The sequence below is a fragment of the Dipodomys merriami genome, unplaced genomic scaffold (assembly GCF_024711535.1).
Source record: "Dipodomys merriami isolate MVZ:Mamm:240054 unplaced genomic scaffold, mDipMer1.0.p SCAF_17, whole genome shotgun sequence".
Classification (NCBI taxonomy): Eukaryota; Metazoa; Chordata; class Mammalia; order Rodentia; family Heteromyidae; genus Dipodomys; species Dipodomys merriami.
Window position 1 is genome coordinate 27,593,357 of NW_027203048.1, and position 16,004 is coordinate 27,609,360.

The 16,004-nt window shown below is 35.7% G+C and overlaps 1 protein-coding gene across 49 annotated transcripts in view; it reads right to left on the minus strand.

The window, feature by feature from the left end:
* The window catches only part of Nrxn1 (neurexin 1), a 1,041,346-nt gene that overhangs the window by 49,821 nt on the left and 975,521 nt on the right, over window positions 1-16,004 (minus strand). Inside the window, exon 1 of one of the 49 annotated variants that reach the window (XM_070025608.1) lies at window positions 1,042-1,230. The exons of the other annotated variants lie outside the window; for them this stretch is intronic. Within the exon in view, the coding sequence (XP_069881709.1) occupies window positions 1,042-1,074 (33 nt within the window). The 5' untranslated portion in view covers window positions 1,075-1,230. Of the gene's footprint in view, window positions 1-1,041; window positions 1,231-16,004 lie in introns of those variants that run through there. 49 annotated transcript variants of the gene reach the window in all.

Consider the following 16,004-nt stretch of genomic DNA (forward strand, 5'->3'; position numbering starts at 1 on the left):
TTTGAATGTCAAGGCATTTTTGCTGTTCACAAGAATAAAGATTGGCTACAAGGGTATCAAAAGGATTCCTCCATGGAATTTACATACCATTCACATGCACAAAGATCTCTTGAATATATAGACAACAGTTTTCAGAATTTTGTCCTGGGTTCAAGCATTTCTAAAAGATAGATACTTAATTCTTTCGTTCACCTGAGAAGCAATTTCTAAAGGCTGAAATCTTCCTACCTTTGAAATCAACACATTTATGCTTAAAAAATACAAGCACTTTCCTTATTCCAGACACCCATTGTCAAAGCAGATTATTGCAAATAAATACTACTCCAGTCTTAACATCACAACATATCTCCGGTAGTTAATCAAGTTTAGTCATTGATTAGTAATACATTTTTTTTGTTTTACCAAACATGCATTTAATTTAGACATTCCACTTTTACCAATTCTCAACAAAAATCCCACTCTGCCGCAAAAGCATGCCTGGCCGGAATCTAATCATATTTAAGCAAAATATTCACTAGATCATTAACAAAATGAAGCAGTCTGGCAAGTATTGATAGCAGCTTTTATTCATGCTTTTACATGACCCAAGTTAATACACATATACATATATATGCCACACACACACACACACACACACACACACACACACACACACACACACACACACACACACACACACATACAAACACACACACCTTCCAGGTTTGTTTGTTTTTTCCCCCACAAGCATGCTGATAAACCTCTGAAGCGCACACACAAAAAGCGGCAGACAAAACTAGAAGCAACCATGCTCAGGGTTTAAGGACATTTTAAAATTTTCAAACAATCCTTTTACATTTCATAAGACAGCGTGCATAAATTAGACATGCAATCTCCCAGAAGAAATAACTCTCATAGAAATCTCTTTAAAATTAGTTTATCCAAATGAGTTTGCTCGTATTTTCCATTCCTCTTATTATTTTTAAGCTTCTGATATCTTAAACCCTGCATGCTGCAGACTGTAAGCTGTGCTGAGCAGCGGCTGTGATTAGAAGAAGCTACCTGCAAGTTTTCACAGTGCCATCTCATATCCATGTCTGTCTGGCTACCCTGCGTGCTTAGAGCTTTTTTCTTAATTCTTAATGGAAATCCTAGGAAATTTAGTCCATCCTCTGAAATCAATACTGGTGACAGGAGAGCTCCCTGACTCAGTGGGAGATCAAGATGATAAATTGCCTGCGCATCAGCCTGGCCTATCAGTGCCCTGCACACAGATGGGCGAAAAAAGACACAGAAAAGGCTCCATCCGTCACGTGCCACCGAGGAGCCAATGGCTGACGCGCTACTGCAGGAAGGGATGCTGCAGTTCCGTCTGCAGTTGACTGGGCTGTTGGTACACAGCCCAACCCACTCCCAGCTCAGGCAGTCAGTCCCGGCAGGTGCTGCTGTTTAATTTGCCCCTCCCCCTCTGGAGTGGGACCGCATAGGGGGTACAGACGTCCCTGTAAGCCGTGGACTCAAATAAAGAACTACTATTCATGCACAGGGAATTTTCTGTGTATTACTTTCTAATCCACATGATCACTAAGGAGGAAAGAAACTATTTTTTTTTAAGACACCCTAGTCCTTAAACTCATTTGCTTCTCTTCAGATGATTACCATGTTTTTGCTTCGTATTAAATTGGAAGCCTTAAACTGTGCAATCAGCATGCAACCCTTCCTACTGGAATTTCCTCAAAGCTTTATAATTGTAATTATAATTTTATTTCCAAGTCAATGAATGGCATTTTTTTGGAATGCCACGTTTATATGAGTATTTTTATGAGATGATTCTGCAAGGCAATTATGCAACATTAAGAAATGCATTATGCTTTCTGTGCCAATTAAAACTGTTTCTCTTTAAAAATGATTTAAGTCCCAATAAATGTGCCATTTGATCAATTATTAAAAATAAAAACGAACAAGCAGGATGTGCATTGCTTACCAAATCCTGAAGAATAGAAGGAAAGAAAAGTCTTCTCCAGTGTGTAAATATGTATTTTGTGCCTTTCCTTTGAAATTTACAAAATTCTTTGGTAAGCAAGGGCTAAACATCTGGAGTAGTGTGTGTGCATATATCTCTAAATATATGTTTTAACAAATAACATAATAATAGATACATGGAACAACTTTTCAAGGAAACTAGGTGATTATATGTACAATTTGTCAGGAGGTTGTAAGCTGTGAGACCATAGCATTTTCAAATGACAGTATCCTGATGTGTTTGCTCAAAAGCATTGAAAAGCCTTCAGGAATAAAATTTACATGAGATTGAGATCCCTGGGGACTTTTTCATTGCTCATTAATGATCTTCATGTTTTTTCAAGGATTGATGCCTTGAAATACCTGTCACCCAACACTAGTTAAAAAAATGAATCTGAGAATATATACTAAGAGAATGCCATCATAAGTAAATTAGAAGTGAGCTTTAGAATTCTGAAATCCCAGTTTATCATTTGATTACTATTTTTAAACATATTCCTCAAAAATTGAGTCTTTTCAAGACTTAAAAAAACCTTTCCTCTCTTGTGTTCAGAGTCAGCTATCATAAAATAATATTCTCAAGTTCTTTGAAATATATGTTATCTTGTACCCAACTTACTTATTGGCCTATTTATTCAGTAACAGCATAGTTTTCAACAATTGACTCTCATGTTTTAAAGGAAAAAAGAAAACTCATCACCTCTCATAAAAAAGTAATAATCAAAATGCATTGCGTTCATAAACTGCTTTGTTAAAGGGTAACTCCTCTGTACAACTTCTTAGAGATAATAATAATAAAAAATAAAAATTGCCTTAAGAGAAAGTAATAATAGCAAAATTATTAAAACAGTGCATAGATCACAGGAATGGGCCCAAACTAGAAACTTTCTAGTCACTAATAATGAATTGATCAGATTAATTATTGCACAAGCTTGAACTTGAAATACACTACAGAGGAATTTCCATAGGAACATAAAATATAAGTGTTTAAAGCTTTGGGATATAGTTTTACCAGATTCTGTTTTGTACATTTGTTTTCAAGTATATGTATTTAAAATCAATTAATTAAATTAATAATAGCATCTAAGTTCACTTAGGTTGAGAAGAATATTGCTGGTAGAGTTTATGGAAAACATTGGAGGTAAAGGAGAAAGAGGGAACAGAATGGCTTGGTTTTCTTCATCCAAAGAAAAAAAATTGGTAGGAGCAAGAGTGGAACTGTTTGCCACAGATTCTGGAAGTCTCAGCTAAATACCTCTACTTCCCATTTCAGCTTCAGTTCTCTCATCTGACTGCAAATAATCATACAACCTTACATGTATAAAGATCTTTATAATTTATACTGATGCCTTGCCTCTTTTTTTTCTGAATCTTAAAAGTAAGAATATGAAAGGCTGAGAAGTAAATGATTTGTCTGCTTACCCAGACTTAGGGAAAATAATTGTAGATTTCTTAGTTTTCTAGATGCAATTAGCAAGGAATAGAATAGACTCTTAACTTAAGATGCTGCTTTGTGGGTGCTTTAAGAACAAGAAAATATGCTTCTCCTCCTCCTTCTTCCTTTTTTGTTAATCAATAATGTTTAGGGATAAAGAAAATAAACATATCCAGTTATTTTCTGTTCCCTATAACATTCACAACAAAACATTTGGATATAGATTCTAATATTGACTTAGTTATTGTTTCCTTTTCTGCACCTTAAAGAGATACAAATTAAAACAAAACAAAACTTGAAGCAGCTTAATTAACTCAAGGGCTAATAATTCCTAATGAGGAATTTTATTTTTATCTCAACTCCAAATCAGACATTTGGGTTGGCAATTCTCCCTCTCAGCAGGCAGATCACAGGAGATTAGACAGTATCTCAAGGCAATTCTGGTTGTCACAATGTGGGCTGTATGTGGCCAAAAACAGTGCTAATCACCTTATAACACGTAAGACAACACCCCCAGCAATGTTGTCTGGCCCTACATAGCAATAATACTGAGCTGGAAAAGCTCTGTTCTAAGCACTCAGCTTTCTACTTTACCAAAAATAAAGGGAGGGGGTTAAAATATATCTTATATTATGAGTCATATATTATCAAATCGTAAGAAAATCAATCAAGATGCACAAGAGAGGGGACTAAGGTCCAAGCATAAGTTCACTTTGAAGTTACAAAGTTACAACGAGGAAGAAACTACAAATGAAGATGAAGAGGCAAGAGGACAATGGAAAGCATGGAGACCTAAAGCCAATGGCAAAAATATGTTTAAAAAGAAGATAGGATTGGTGCCCGGGACTCAGGCTTGTAATCCTAGCTACCCAGAAGGTTGAGATCTAAGGAACGCAGTTTGAAGCCTGCCCAGGCAAGAAAGTCCATGAGTCTTATCTCCAGTGAAGCAACCCTACTCACCCTCTTTGCATCCCTCCACCCTTCCACTCCTGCCCAAAACAAGACAACAAATAAAAACAACATAAAGAAAATATTTTCCCTTATTTGTAATAATAACATCTAGAATAATCTTAGCAGATGGACAGAATAGCTCAATAGCTATGTACATATGATCATATAAGGTGATGCTAAGTGAAATGAACTCCAACACATGGACACAAGAGGATTTTCTTTGTTGCTATTGTTTTTAATGTTCTACCAGTTTTTTTTTTCTCTTGTGTTTACTCTCTATGGCCTATCCCCTGTTGTCACTGTATTCAATTTTGGTACCCTGGGTATTGTATATATGTTTGTCAGTACTAGGGAAGGGAAAGGGAACAACAAAATGATGAGACAAAGGACGAAAAGGGAACCTATGCAACAGCAATACAAGACAGTATGTTGGAAATGACCTGCACAACTTGGGGGAGGAAAATGGAGGGAGGGAAAGAGGGAGAAAAATGAGGGAGGGAGTAACAAGTTAGACAAGAAATGCAATCACTTATGTAACTGTAACCCCTCTGTACATCACCTTGACAATAAAATTAAAATAAAAAAGAAAAGTAAACACTGTAAGTGAAGCAGTAGCTCAAGTGGTACAGTGCTAGCTACAAGCAAAACAGCTCAGGGACAATGCCCAGGCCTTGAATTCAAGGCCTAGGACCCATACAATAAAGAAAAAAAGAAGAAGATAGGGTGAGTCTCTTCAAATATAGCAGGTCAAAAAACTGGTTCTTCTAAGAAGAATTCAGTGTATAACCTACAAAATTAAGAAGAGAGGGGGAAGGGGTGAGTGGGAAGGATGAGAGAATATGTTGAAAGGGGTCTCTGTGCAAGACACATTGTATTCATAAACTGCTTTGTTAAACAGCAACTCCTTTGTACAAGTACTTAAACACAATATTTTTTAAAGATGCTAATCTCATCAAGATAAACAATACAAAACTAAGCACCAGGAGTTTTCTTGCCTGTAAGGATTGTTTCTCAAATGACTAAGATCTGAGGGTTGTGATTCAAAGCCAGCCCAGGCAAGAAAGCCAATGAGATTCTTATTTCAATTAAAGACCAATAAGCCAGAAATGGATTGTGGGCTCAAGTGGTAGAATGTTAGTCTTGAGTGAAAAAGCAAAGGGACTTAGCCCAAGACTTGAGTTCAAGCTCCAGTATTAGAACACACACACACACACACACACACACACACACACACACACACACACACACACACACACACACACCAATACATGAGTGAAGCTCCTATTCTTTCCTCTTAGGATAGCTGATATTTTAAACATGTGGTCATAATATATGGTATAGTTTACATGAATCATTGGAAGACTAGTTGGGAGAGAATATAGATTCAGGACTCTCAAGCTATAAAACAGAACTCTGAGGCTACTTATCATTTGTGGATACCTGTTCCAAAAAGACAAATTTGGAAAGAAGAAAGGGAATACCAGGTTAACCCATCCTTCAAGACTGCTTGAAGAAGGGCAGACTGTACCGTGTTTCTCCAGAAACTGTCTGCCATGTTTATCCTCAGGCCCCCTGGGAGACTTAATCATAGATAAGGATTTGGGGAACAGGTTTCTCAGGAGCAGCTTCAACTGCTTTCTCTCTTCTAGCTCTCTTCATACCAGTTTCCACACTGTCAAGACCATGGCATTCAAGATTAGAACCATAAGGTTCACGTACTTACAGAGTGATCTGGAAGAGTTCCAAGCTAAATTAGTGCTCTTGGCAATAGGGAAATATTGAGAGAGTTAATGCGGGTGGAGGAGGAAGCTGGAGGTGGCAGGGGGAGAGGAATAGTGGGGACAGCAAAGGAAGGAAAGAAAGGAAAAGAAAAAATACAGGTACAATGGCTCACAATTGCTATCCAGCTATTCAGGAGTTGGAAATTGAGAGGATCATTGTTCCTGTCCTGTCTGGGGAAAAGTTACTGAAACCCCATCTCAACCAATAAACTGAGTAAGACAGTCATGCTTGCCAGCCTCAGATATAAGGATTTGGATAAAAGAATCACAGTCTTAGGCCAGTTCCAAACCCCAATACTTCCTTGTCCTTCTCAAATCCTAAGAATTATAAACAGTAAGAATAAGAATCATAAACAGTGGAAGGAGTCAGCAAAAGGAAGGTATTGAAAATGTTCATTATCTGGGAAAGACAGTAGTACCTTCTAGCATGTTCCAAGGAACCATGAAATAAAAGAGAAGTTTTGAATATTTTCCTTTCAGAACTCTTGGAGTGGCTGCTGAATCTCTTCTAAAGCAAATTCTCATCTGCATTCGCAGGAGTTATGATGAATGGAAGTAGGCAGCATGGCTGACTTTTAAAGACATATGTCAGGAAGTAAGTTCCAGCTGAGAGAGAAAGTCGTATAGGGAGATGTTCTGGAACATTTTTCATTTTTTTAAGAGCTAGGAAAAATAGAACTGGTGGAAAATCATAGCAGATTGTCTGATTTCATTTTTCCTATTTTTGCTACCCCTTCCTCTACAATGGTGGCACTAGTTAGAAGCTATGGGGTATTTTCAAACTCTTATTAACTACTAATTTAATACCTGCCAGCATAGGCTAGAGATAAGAAGTGAATGAATGCGTAAATGAGTAAAATTCCACATTGTCTTGTGCATTTTTTGTCCCTAATCTTATCTGTACTTTAAAATATCACTGATTATTTTTCTAGATACTCATGCATTTTGAAAGACAAACATAAACAAAAATATCATGCTCTCTTATGCTCTATTGAATAGCATAGAATCCTGAAAATTGTAATAGTTAGAAAAATACATACATTGAGACTTAAAAAAGATTAAGTAACAACTTTATTTGTAAACTAGCAAGTGTTAGCCTCTTAATTATGTAGCAAATATTTTTTCTAAATCTAAACCATCTCTAGTGCTCTAGAGAATGGTTAGTCTTAGTGTATATTAAAAGCCAACAAGAAACTTGACTCTGCATTTTCTGAGGACTAAATATCTCCCCTACCCTCTCTCTCTCTCTCTTTCTCTGTGAATTAAATGGATCCCCAAAGTCTGCTTTGTCAATAAGCATTCCATCTTTGTACCCTAAAATAAATTTTAAATTCAGAAATCTTCTTCACAAAAAGCTATTGCAATAGAACATCTAGTCAAAATCAAAATGGAAAGAATGTTTTCATGATGAAATGAAAAAGTGGTAGCAGAAGTGTTTTCACCTCCAAGAAACTGAAACAGAAGTAAACATCATAGCAGAGTGCAAGTGATGCCAAGCCATCCTTTCAGAGATAGTGTCCCACACTTGATTTTGTAAAGTGGATTTTAGTTCAAAATGTATTTGAGTGAGCAAGATTAATGCCCATGGAAGAGATTTATAAGATTTATAAGATGGGATGACTCTTTTATACCCACAGATAAGTAGGACAGGAGTCACATGACACCAACACAACTGCAAATATCCAGCTAAGGACTATTTTTGTTCCAGGATTTCATTTGTACTGAGTTATTTTCTTAGGGTGGCCTTCTATATCTTTAGAGAAAGGTAAACGTTCTTTTATAAGAACATTTCCTTGAAATCAGATCAAATACTCCTCAATTGTTTGATGATAAATTCTCCAAGAAAGAAGTTCTGAGTCTATTTATGATAGTCTATTTATGATAAAAAATGTTTCACAGAGGAGAATCAACAGTATGCATGCACAGATTTTTTCTGTCATGTTTTTCTCTTAGCTGATGTCTATATCAGAGAGTAGAGTGGCAAAGGGTAATTCTGTTAAAGATGTGCTTTCAGAAAAACCTCTTCAGGATTCACAATGCTAATCTCCAATTCATGTTTTACACTTTTAGAGAAATTTGTTATACTACATGCTTCTCTTACTTTGACAGAAAAGTGGCTCATTGTTCACTGTGATCCAACCTCATAACTCGAAGGTCAAAGTTAATTCTTTCAAGATTTTGGGGGGATATAAGGACTAGGATTGTCTCTTACTAAAAGACAATGCCTTCCACTTGTGGTAATTCATAGGGAGTTAAAAAAATATCTAGATAAATTAGAGATGATGGGATGGATGGATTCTGAAAATATTTCCTAGAATAGGCTATATGCAAGTTGGGACTTGAAAAATGGAACACACCTATAATACCCACACAGGAGCATTATGAATTAGAGGCAAGTTTGAGATATATAATAAGATTGTCTCAAAAAATGGTAATTTTTTAAATCATTAAAAATAGAGATATAAAATGCTATTGTTCAAAATAGTTTGTAAACAAAGTCTTCTATGTTTTCAGCTAGAGGGCCTAGCTATACATCTTAAAAATATATATTTATTTCCTGTAGATTCAGGAAGTGCTGAGTTAGTAAATGATAGGACCAAAAAAAGGATAATTTTAAAATTTTACTTAACAAGTCTACCACCTTTGAAACAATTTGAGACTAATTTTTACTGTTGCTGTTTTGATTTTAGATTCTCCTCCTAAGTATAGGAGAAGAGTTGTAGCATAGTTTTGTTCCACTTTATATATTTATATGCACTTTATGTATTTGTATGATAGCTTATCCATTTGTTCTCTTTTTTATGTATGTGTGGTACTCGAGACTGAATTCAAGCCTTACCACTAAAGCCACACCTCCATATCTACATTTCTCATCTTGAATTACAGTAATCATCCTTGTTCTGATAGAAACAGAATTAATCAATCAAAAAGATATATTATAATTTACCTATTGTGTGAAAGTTAGATGCTAAACCCACTTCAATTTTGTATACTAGCTATAATAAATAACGCTTTTCTCCTTTTTTATTTTTTTCATACTCCCATGAGTGGGATTACTGGCTAAAGATGTATGTAGTTTTTATAGATCTTGAAACAATCTGCCAAAGTACTTTTCAAAAGGACTTGTTCTAATTTTCGCATTGTCTCCACGTAGGCTCTGTTCTATTACATCTTCATTGGTGTGAACATGTTGTCTTTTCTATCTGGGGATGCCCTTTTCCCATTTAAAAAAGAATTTGGTACACTCCTACACATTGTTTTACCAAGCTCAAATGCTATTCTTTCCCACAGCATCCAAAAACCCTGAGACAGTCATTATTTCCATTATGTTCCCATAGATTGTGATAGTACTTAAATAGTCCTGAGTTTGTTGTAGTTTGAGGATTTTTTCCCTTCTTCTTAGATATTAGCAAACTAAGGAGTGCATGTCCATCCAGCTTCTTTTGGGGGATTCATTCTAAGCATAGGGCCTGATTATACTAGATATTCAATAAATACATGAAAAATGAACAAAGATTACAACATAATGCTGAAGTCCAAGTCAATGGTTACATATTTGGGTAAAAACGCTTTATTTTCCTAACTCTATTATAGGCTATTTCTCTTAGAACATTCATACTTTATAGGCCTTTAAAGATACTTATACATTTTTTGTATCTATATATTTTATAGATCTGTATTTTTATATTTTTCACTGATGTACTTGTGGGCTTAAAAGGAACAATTCTGTGACATGCTGGGACTCAGATCTCTGAGCATTTTAGATAATGACATCTGGATACGCTAGATTCAGAAAATGTCTCTTTCAAGTTGAAAAGAAATCAGCCTTTCTTTAGAAATTAAATGTTAGGGTTGGTAGACCAGATTAGAAGCCACCTGTGAAGTATGCCATATCACCACAGAGGGACTTAAAATGTGAAAATAACCATGGATCAAGACAGAGCATCAATAATAATTCATCTGTTTTATATCATTTTGATGCACCTTAACATGTCAATTTTGATTTACTTTAAGAAGTGGAAAACTGAGATCCAGAACTCACACATCCTGGGTCTCAGTTCAAATCCTATTTCTGTTGAAATCACTAGCAGTGCCTGATTGAAGTTTGTTAAGTAACCACATTGAGAAAACTAGTCTGTAAATACTTTGTGTTAGACTTGTGTTTTCAAATCATCCACACAAAGGGAAATTTGCTAGAACTGCATCCTTATGAATAATTCAATATGAGAAACATTATCAGAGCATTGTTTCTGAAGCCAGTGGCAGTTGGACTGGGACTGCCTTCCAGAACAGCAGTTTCTAGAGCTCTCTCTTAGGAAGAATCTCTCATCAGGAATGCACTTATTCATTTAGTTATTCAATCATTCTGTTAATACATATTACTAACTAATGAGAGACAAAGGACTGTGGGAAATACTCAAAACTATGGGACAAAGAGTAGTTCTCCAAACAACACATACACACATACACACACACACACACACACACACACACACACACACACACACACCGAATACATGATAAACTATCAGTTAGCAAGCACTGTGCCAATTCAGAAAAAGGAGATTGTTAGCTGTACACTTTGCATTGAGTTCCAGATGTACACTTAAGGAATACAATGAGAACATATGGATTTTTGTTTCTTACTCTGTGACTTTATATAAAGCACTTATCTGCTTGTTTTTGGTATGTTATGTTCTGTACAATGAAAGGACTAATCCATTTTGCAATCAAATATGTGCAGTATTTGGTTACAAGGAAGAAAGTCACTTAGTGAGTAAAACATCAGCAACAAAATCAGAAAGTTTTAGTCCCATGAGTTAAGCCTACAGTTTACAACAGCTGCTTAGCTCAACCGTTCTCAGTTACAGCTGAATTATCCATGGAAGAACAAAAATGACAATGCATGAAGGAAACAACATATTAATAGCAGAGCAATTTTTATACATATTCACCTATTCCTTGCTCCATAAAGTAGCAGCACACATTATTCACCATTAACATAAAGAAATAGCTCTTAAGCATTGACTATTTAAACTCCAAAATTACTCTATATAATTTATATTTGACAGTGCTCACACCTATGGAAGCAGTTAATGTTTAAAATGTAACAGATCAAAGAGTTTTAGCTTGGAATTAGAATTTTCTCTCTTCACAAAAATGTATAGGTCCATGCAAATCCTTTGAATGATTCTACATTATTTTAAGCAATGTACTAGATGCTGTCTATACTCTGGAAAATGCCAGGTTTTACTTCAGCTGTCATTTGTATGTGAACTCTAGTCAGATCAATAATAAACCATGAAATGTGTGTTGGATTAAGCCATTTCTATGAAGGCTACATTAATTGCTTTAGAGATTTTCAACTTAACTTCCACCTTGACATGTAGGACCCACTACTAGCATAATCCTTGTCAACTTGTTATTTAAAAGGCAAGCCAGAGTGACATTATCACCTATAAAATCCTGAATCAAAACTGCTGTTTCAAACAAACAAAAACGTTAATTCTCTCACTCTAGACTTTCAACTGCTATTAGTAATACATCAACTATAACATGTCTCACACCACTGAGACACATCAATGTTGAACAAAATTTGATACAGAACACAGTACAGGATGAGGAAATATGCTGGATTTAGGAAATAATCAAAAGTTGATCTAGTTTGTGAAGAAAATGTATCATATTCTAGTAATCACTACCATGAGAAAGAAGGAAAATATCTACTATCCTATGCTGTATGTAGAGGTGGGAGGATTTCAAATTTGAAGACATCCTTAGCAAAGATTAGGAAGAAATCTCTGCCTCAAAACCAGGATGCAAGCTGGACATGGGTGGCTCATGCCTGCAATCCTAGCTATTCAGGAGATCTGAGGAGTATGGGTTGAAACCAGCTGTGCAGGAAAGTCTATGAGATGCTTAATTCCACTAAACTACCAAAAACTGGCAGAAACTGCCAGAACTGGAGCTGTGGCTCAAGTGATACAGTGTTAGGTTTGAGCTTCAAAAGAAACTCAGGGACAGCATCCAGGTAAATTCAAGGCCCAGGATTGGTACACACACACACACACACACACACACACACACACACACACACACACACACACACACACACACACACACACACACACACACACACACACACACACACACACACACACACACACACACACACACACACACACACACACACACACACACACTACATTTAATGGGCTGGAGGTATGGCTCAAGTGGTAGATCAATTGCCTACCATGCTCTAAGCCCTGGGTTCCAATCCCAATAGATGGGGGAGATCAAGTTACAAGAATGTGTGATTAATTATGTATTACTTGGAACTAAATGGAGGTATAAATTGCCTTATATTCCAGAAGACACAGAGCACTTTGTTTACCATAACTGAACCAGCACTTTTCTAGAGCAGATAGATATATTCAAATGCTTTGGCCTTTGACCTCAGATTTCACTCTTGAAAATTATATAAGGCTCCAAAGTTATATTTTGCATATATATGGCTGTTTACTCTATTAATATTTATTAATTCATTTAGAAATAAACTGATTGCTGTTAACATAATATAACAGTTTTAAGATAATTATATTGTTTTTAAAAAGATATTTTTGGAAGGGAAGAGCATTGTTTTGTCCATGTTTTTAATAAAAAGACACCTGAGTGCTTCAGCTTTCTACATTCAGTCTGCTCCAATATCACATCATGGAGTCTCTGAATGCTTGATGTGAATCCTCATGAAAGAAAAAGAACAAAAGGGAAAATAAAATTTAGTGTTTTTAATTTAAAAAATTAACCTAATTTGGAAGGTCTTATGACATCTGATTCCGCTGTTGGCCTCTGAAGACTTCCTGGATCACACTTTGAAAATAATTGCTCTAATGCTTCTGTAAAATTTTGAGACTAGATTTTTTTGGGTGTAACTAAGGGTGTTATTTCATTCTTTATTCAAAAACTTCTTGGTGTAGAAGACCAAACATCTTAAATAATCATCTATAGTACTGGTAGATCTAGTTGGAATCACATATATTTTTATATCTAACCTTACCAATTTTATTCATTCACTCACTAGAATGTAATGCCCTATGACCTTTTAGTTTAGTAAAATATTTGATATATTCAAATGCATAAAAGTTTCTCAAATTTTGAGCCCATTATGCCCACATTATTCCTAGAGAGAAAGAAAAGCTAACTTTTCTCTGGAATAAATTCCAGTTATTCCATTTTGTCTGAATTATTTTCCAGATTAAAAAAAAATGATTTCCTGAACAACAGATGAGATATTTGGAAGACACTTACAAGAAGGGAAGCTAGAATTCTTGGGAAGTTATTATTAAATTTATTTTAATTCCCATAAAATTTGCCCTGACATACCAAGCCAGGCAGCATTTTCAGTATAATCAATATGTGTACTTAGTTGTAATTTCACAATTACAAAACATTGAAAGCTAATAACATGGAAAGAAATGTCAGGTTGAATTGATTACAAGCTGCAGGTTCACACTCCATGAATAGAAAAGAAAAAAGGAACCAGTATTCATATTATTTTTTGTTTGTTCTAATTCAAAATCAGGTCCTTCAAGAGACACCCACATAGTAACTTAGAAATGAAATAGTTATTCATTCGTCCCTGCTGAATTCTTTCAAAGTAGAAAGGTTGGGAAAATACTTATTAAGAAGTGAAAGGGTCCTTTTAAACTAAAGGCTTTACTACATAATAAATAATTTCTATGACTCAGGAAATGTTGCCATTATCTTGGCATCTGGTGAACCCACAGAGAGAGATGTGTCTATCCTTTCTTTGGTAATCAGATAACTGTTTAGATTGTTCTGTCAGAAAAACAGTCTGTACTGAATAAAAAGCTCTTCCCTAATAGAAACCCAAGTACATAGCTGTTAGGCCTTGAAGTAAAAAGTGGGGTCATGAATGTGAGTTGACTCTTCCTTTGTCATGAGTCATAGGACAACTGACATGCTGGCTGTCTTATGCTTCCAGAAGAGGGCCATATTACCTATACTTATGGCTGAATCATGAAGCACAAGGCCTAACGGCTTAGTACCTCAGAAACCAAAGTTCTCTTGGATATTTCATCTTAACCTAATTTTTCTCTGAACCCACTTAGTAGCAGATAAAGCCCTGAAGCCTCCTTGCTTACTTTTGAACACTTGCAATCTATATCAGGTTGTCTAAAGACAAGGAAAATTTGGGAAGTTGGAGGTGAAAGAAGGTTTATGCATAAGCAATATTTGAACTGTAAAGTTTATGTGTCAGTGATTCTAGCCATGAACAAGTACTAGTGGACACAAGTGTGTCGTGACAACAAGGTTGACAAGAAGTCTGAACTAAACTGCGAATGATGAATTAAATTTAAAAAGTAATTTTAAAATCAGATTTATTGTGAATTGAAAATTCAACCTAAGAGAAATCATGCAGGAAGTCCTATTACCTATTTACCTGCATTTTGTAGTGGAAGCTATGAAATATTTTCCAGTAGAATGAGGCAGTCAGATTCCAGACAATTTAGTTTGAATTCTAAGTAACAGTAATTGTATGCTATTTTTACTTCATGAATGCTAGGACTATTTAATTCTTAATAACCAGGTAGGTAGCCTTTAATCGCACTTTGCAAATTCAAGTTCAATGCCTGTTTGCCACTGGTCTATAAAAAGCAAAGAAAGAACTATTTCTGGTTCAGGTTGTGATGGATCAAGTGGAACCTTGGAGTATTTGGTCAAAAGATTCATGCTTGAAATTTTTTCTGCTGTACTATTTATTGAATGTCCATATAAAAAGATCAAAGAAACCATTCAATAAAAATGTCTTGGTTCTGCTGAACAACAAGCCTACTTAAGACTTTGCACATATTTAATGAACAAGTCAACAAGTTCCTGCTCTAAAATGAGTCTAGTGTCTACTTAAAGAAAATCCGAAAACAAAGTCATTCAACAAACCATTATCAATATTCTTTAGCTAGACACCACAAAACACTCCTCCAGAGACAATAAGGTCTCTAAGGGAAAAGTCTCAGACCCCCATGGTTCAGTTTCTAATTGTGGGTCCCAAGATCTCAAAAATAATATTTGAGGTAGGCAGGATCATTGTGGAATAAAACATGATGTTCCTTTGCTTTTCCTATAGTTTAACATTAGAAACATTATGACCAATGAAAAGATAAAAAAAACAAACAAACAATCTAGTCTATTTAAAAGGCTTAGTGTACAATGTCCTTGTAAGGTATGGAAGAAGGAATTCCCATTCATGGGAACCCACAGCACCTAAGTACAGTAAGAGTCTAATCAAAATTACTTATTGCATTTAACACAATTTGATCTTAGAAGTTTGAGGATGCTTAAACTATATTCCTGAGAACTGCTGAAAAATGCAGATAACTCAGAGGTCACATAGTCACCAACATACAGAGGAGATTACAAGTCCTGTAAACTCATCACGCTTAAAGGAACTACTTCTGGAAACTAAGGCAGAATGAGGTACTCCCAGTGCCCAGAGCCCACCTCTCAACTGCTAAATATGCCTCCTATTCAGGCCTTCCAGCCTCTTCCAATGCCATTCAGAGCAATGTTTGGTGACATGGACAAGGCTCAACATATCTATTTTGTGCAAGGCAAACACTGGGAGTGAATTTCTGGAAGTTAATAAACATATTAGCAGTTGCCTTTCACTTTGCTCAGCACACCATGGAAAAAATCACTGACGTGTACAAAACAGGATTCTGCCACACCAGTGCCTCCTGTTCAATGCTGTGCGAGAATGAAATATCGATGTGTCTAGATGTAGTTCTCATAACTTCATCCAACTCAAAGGACTG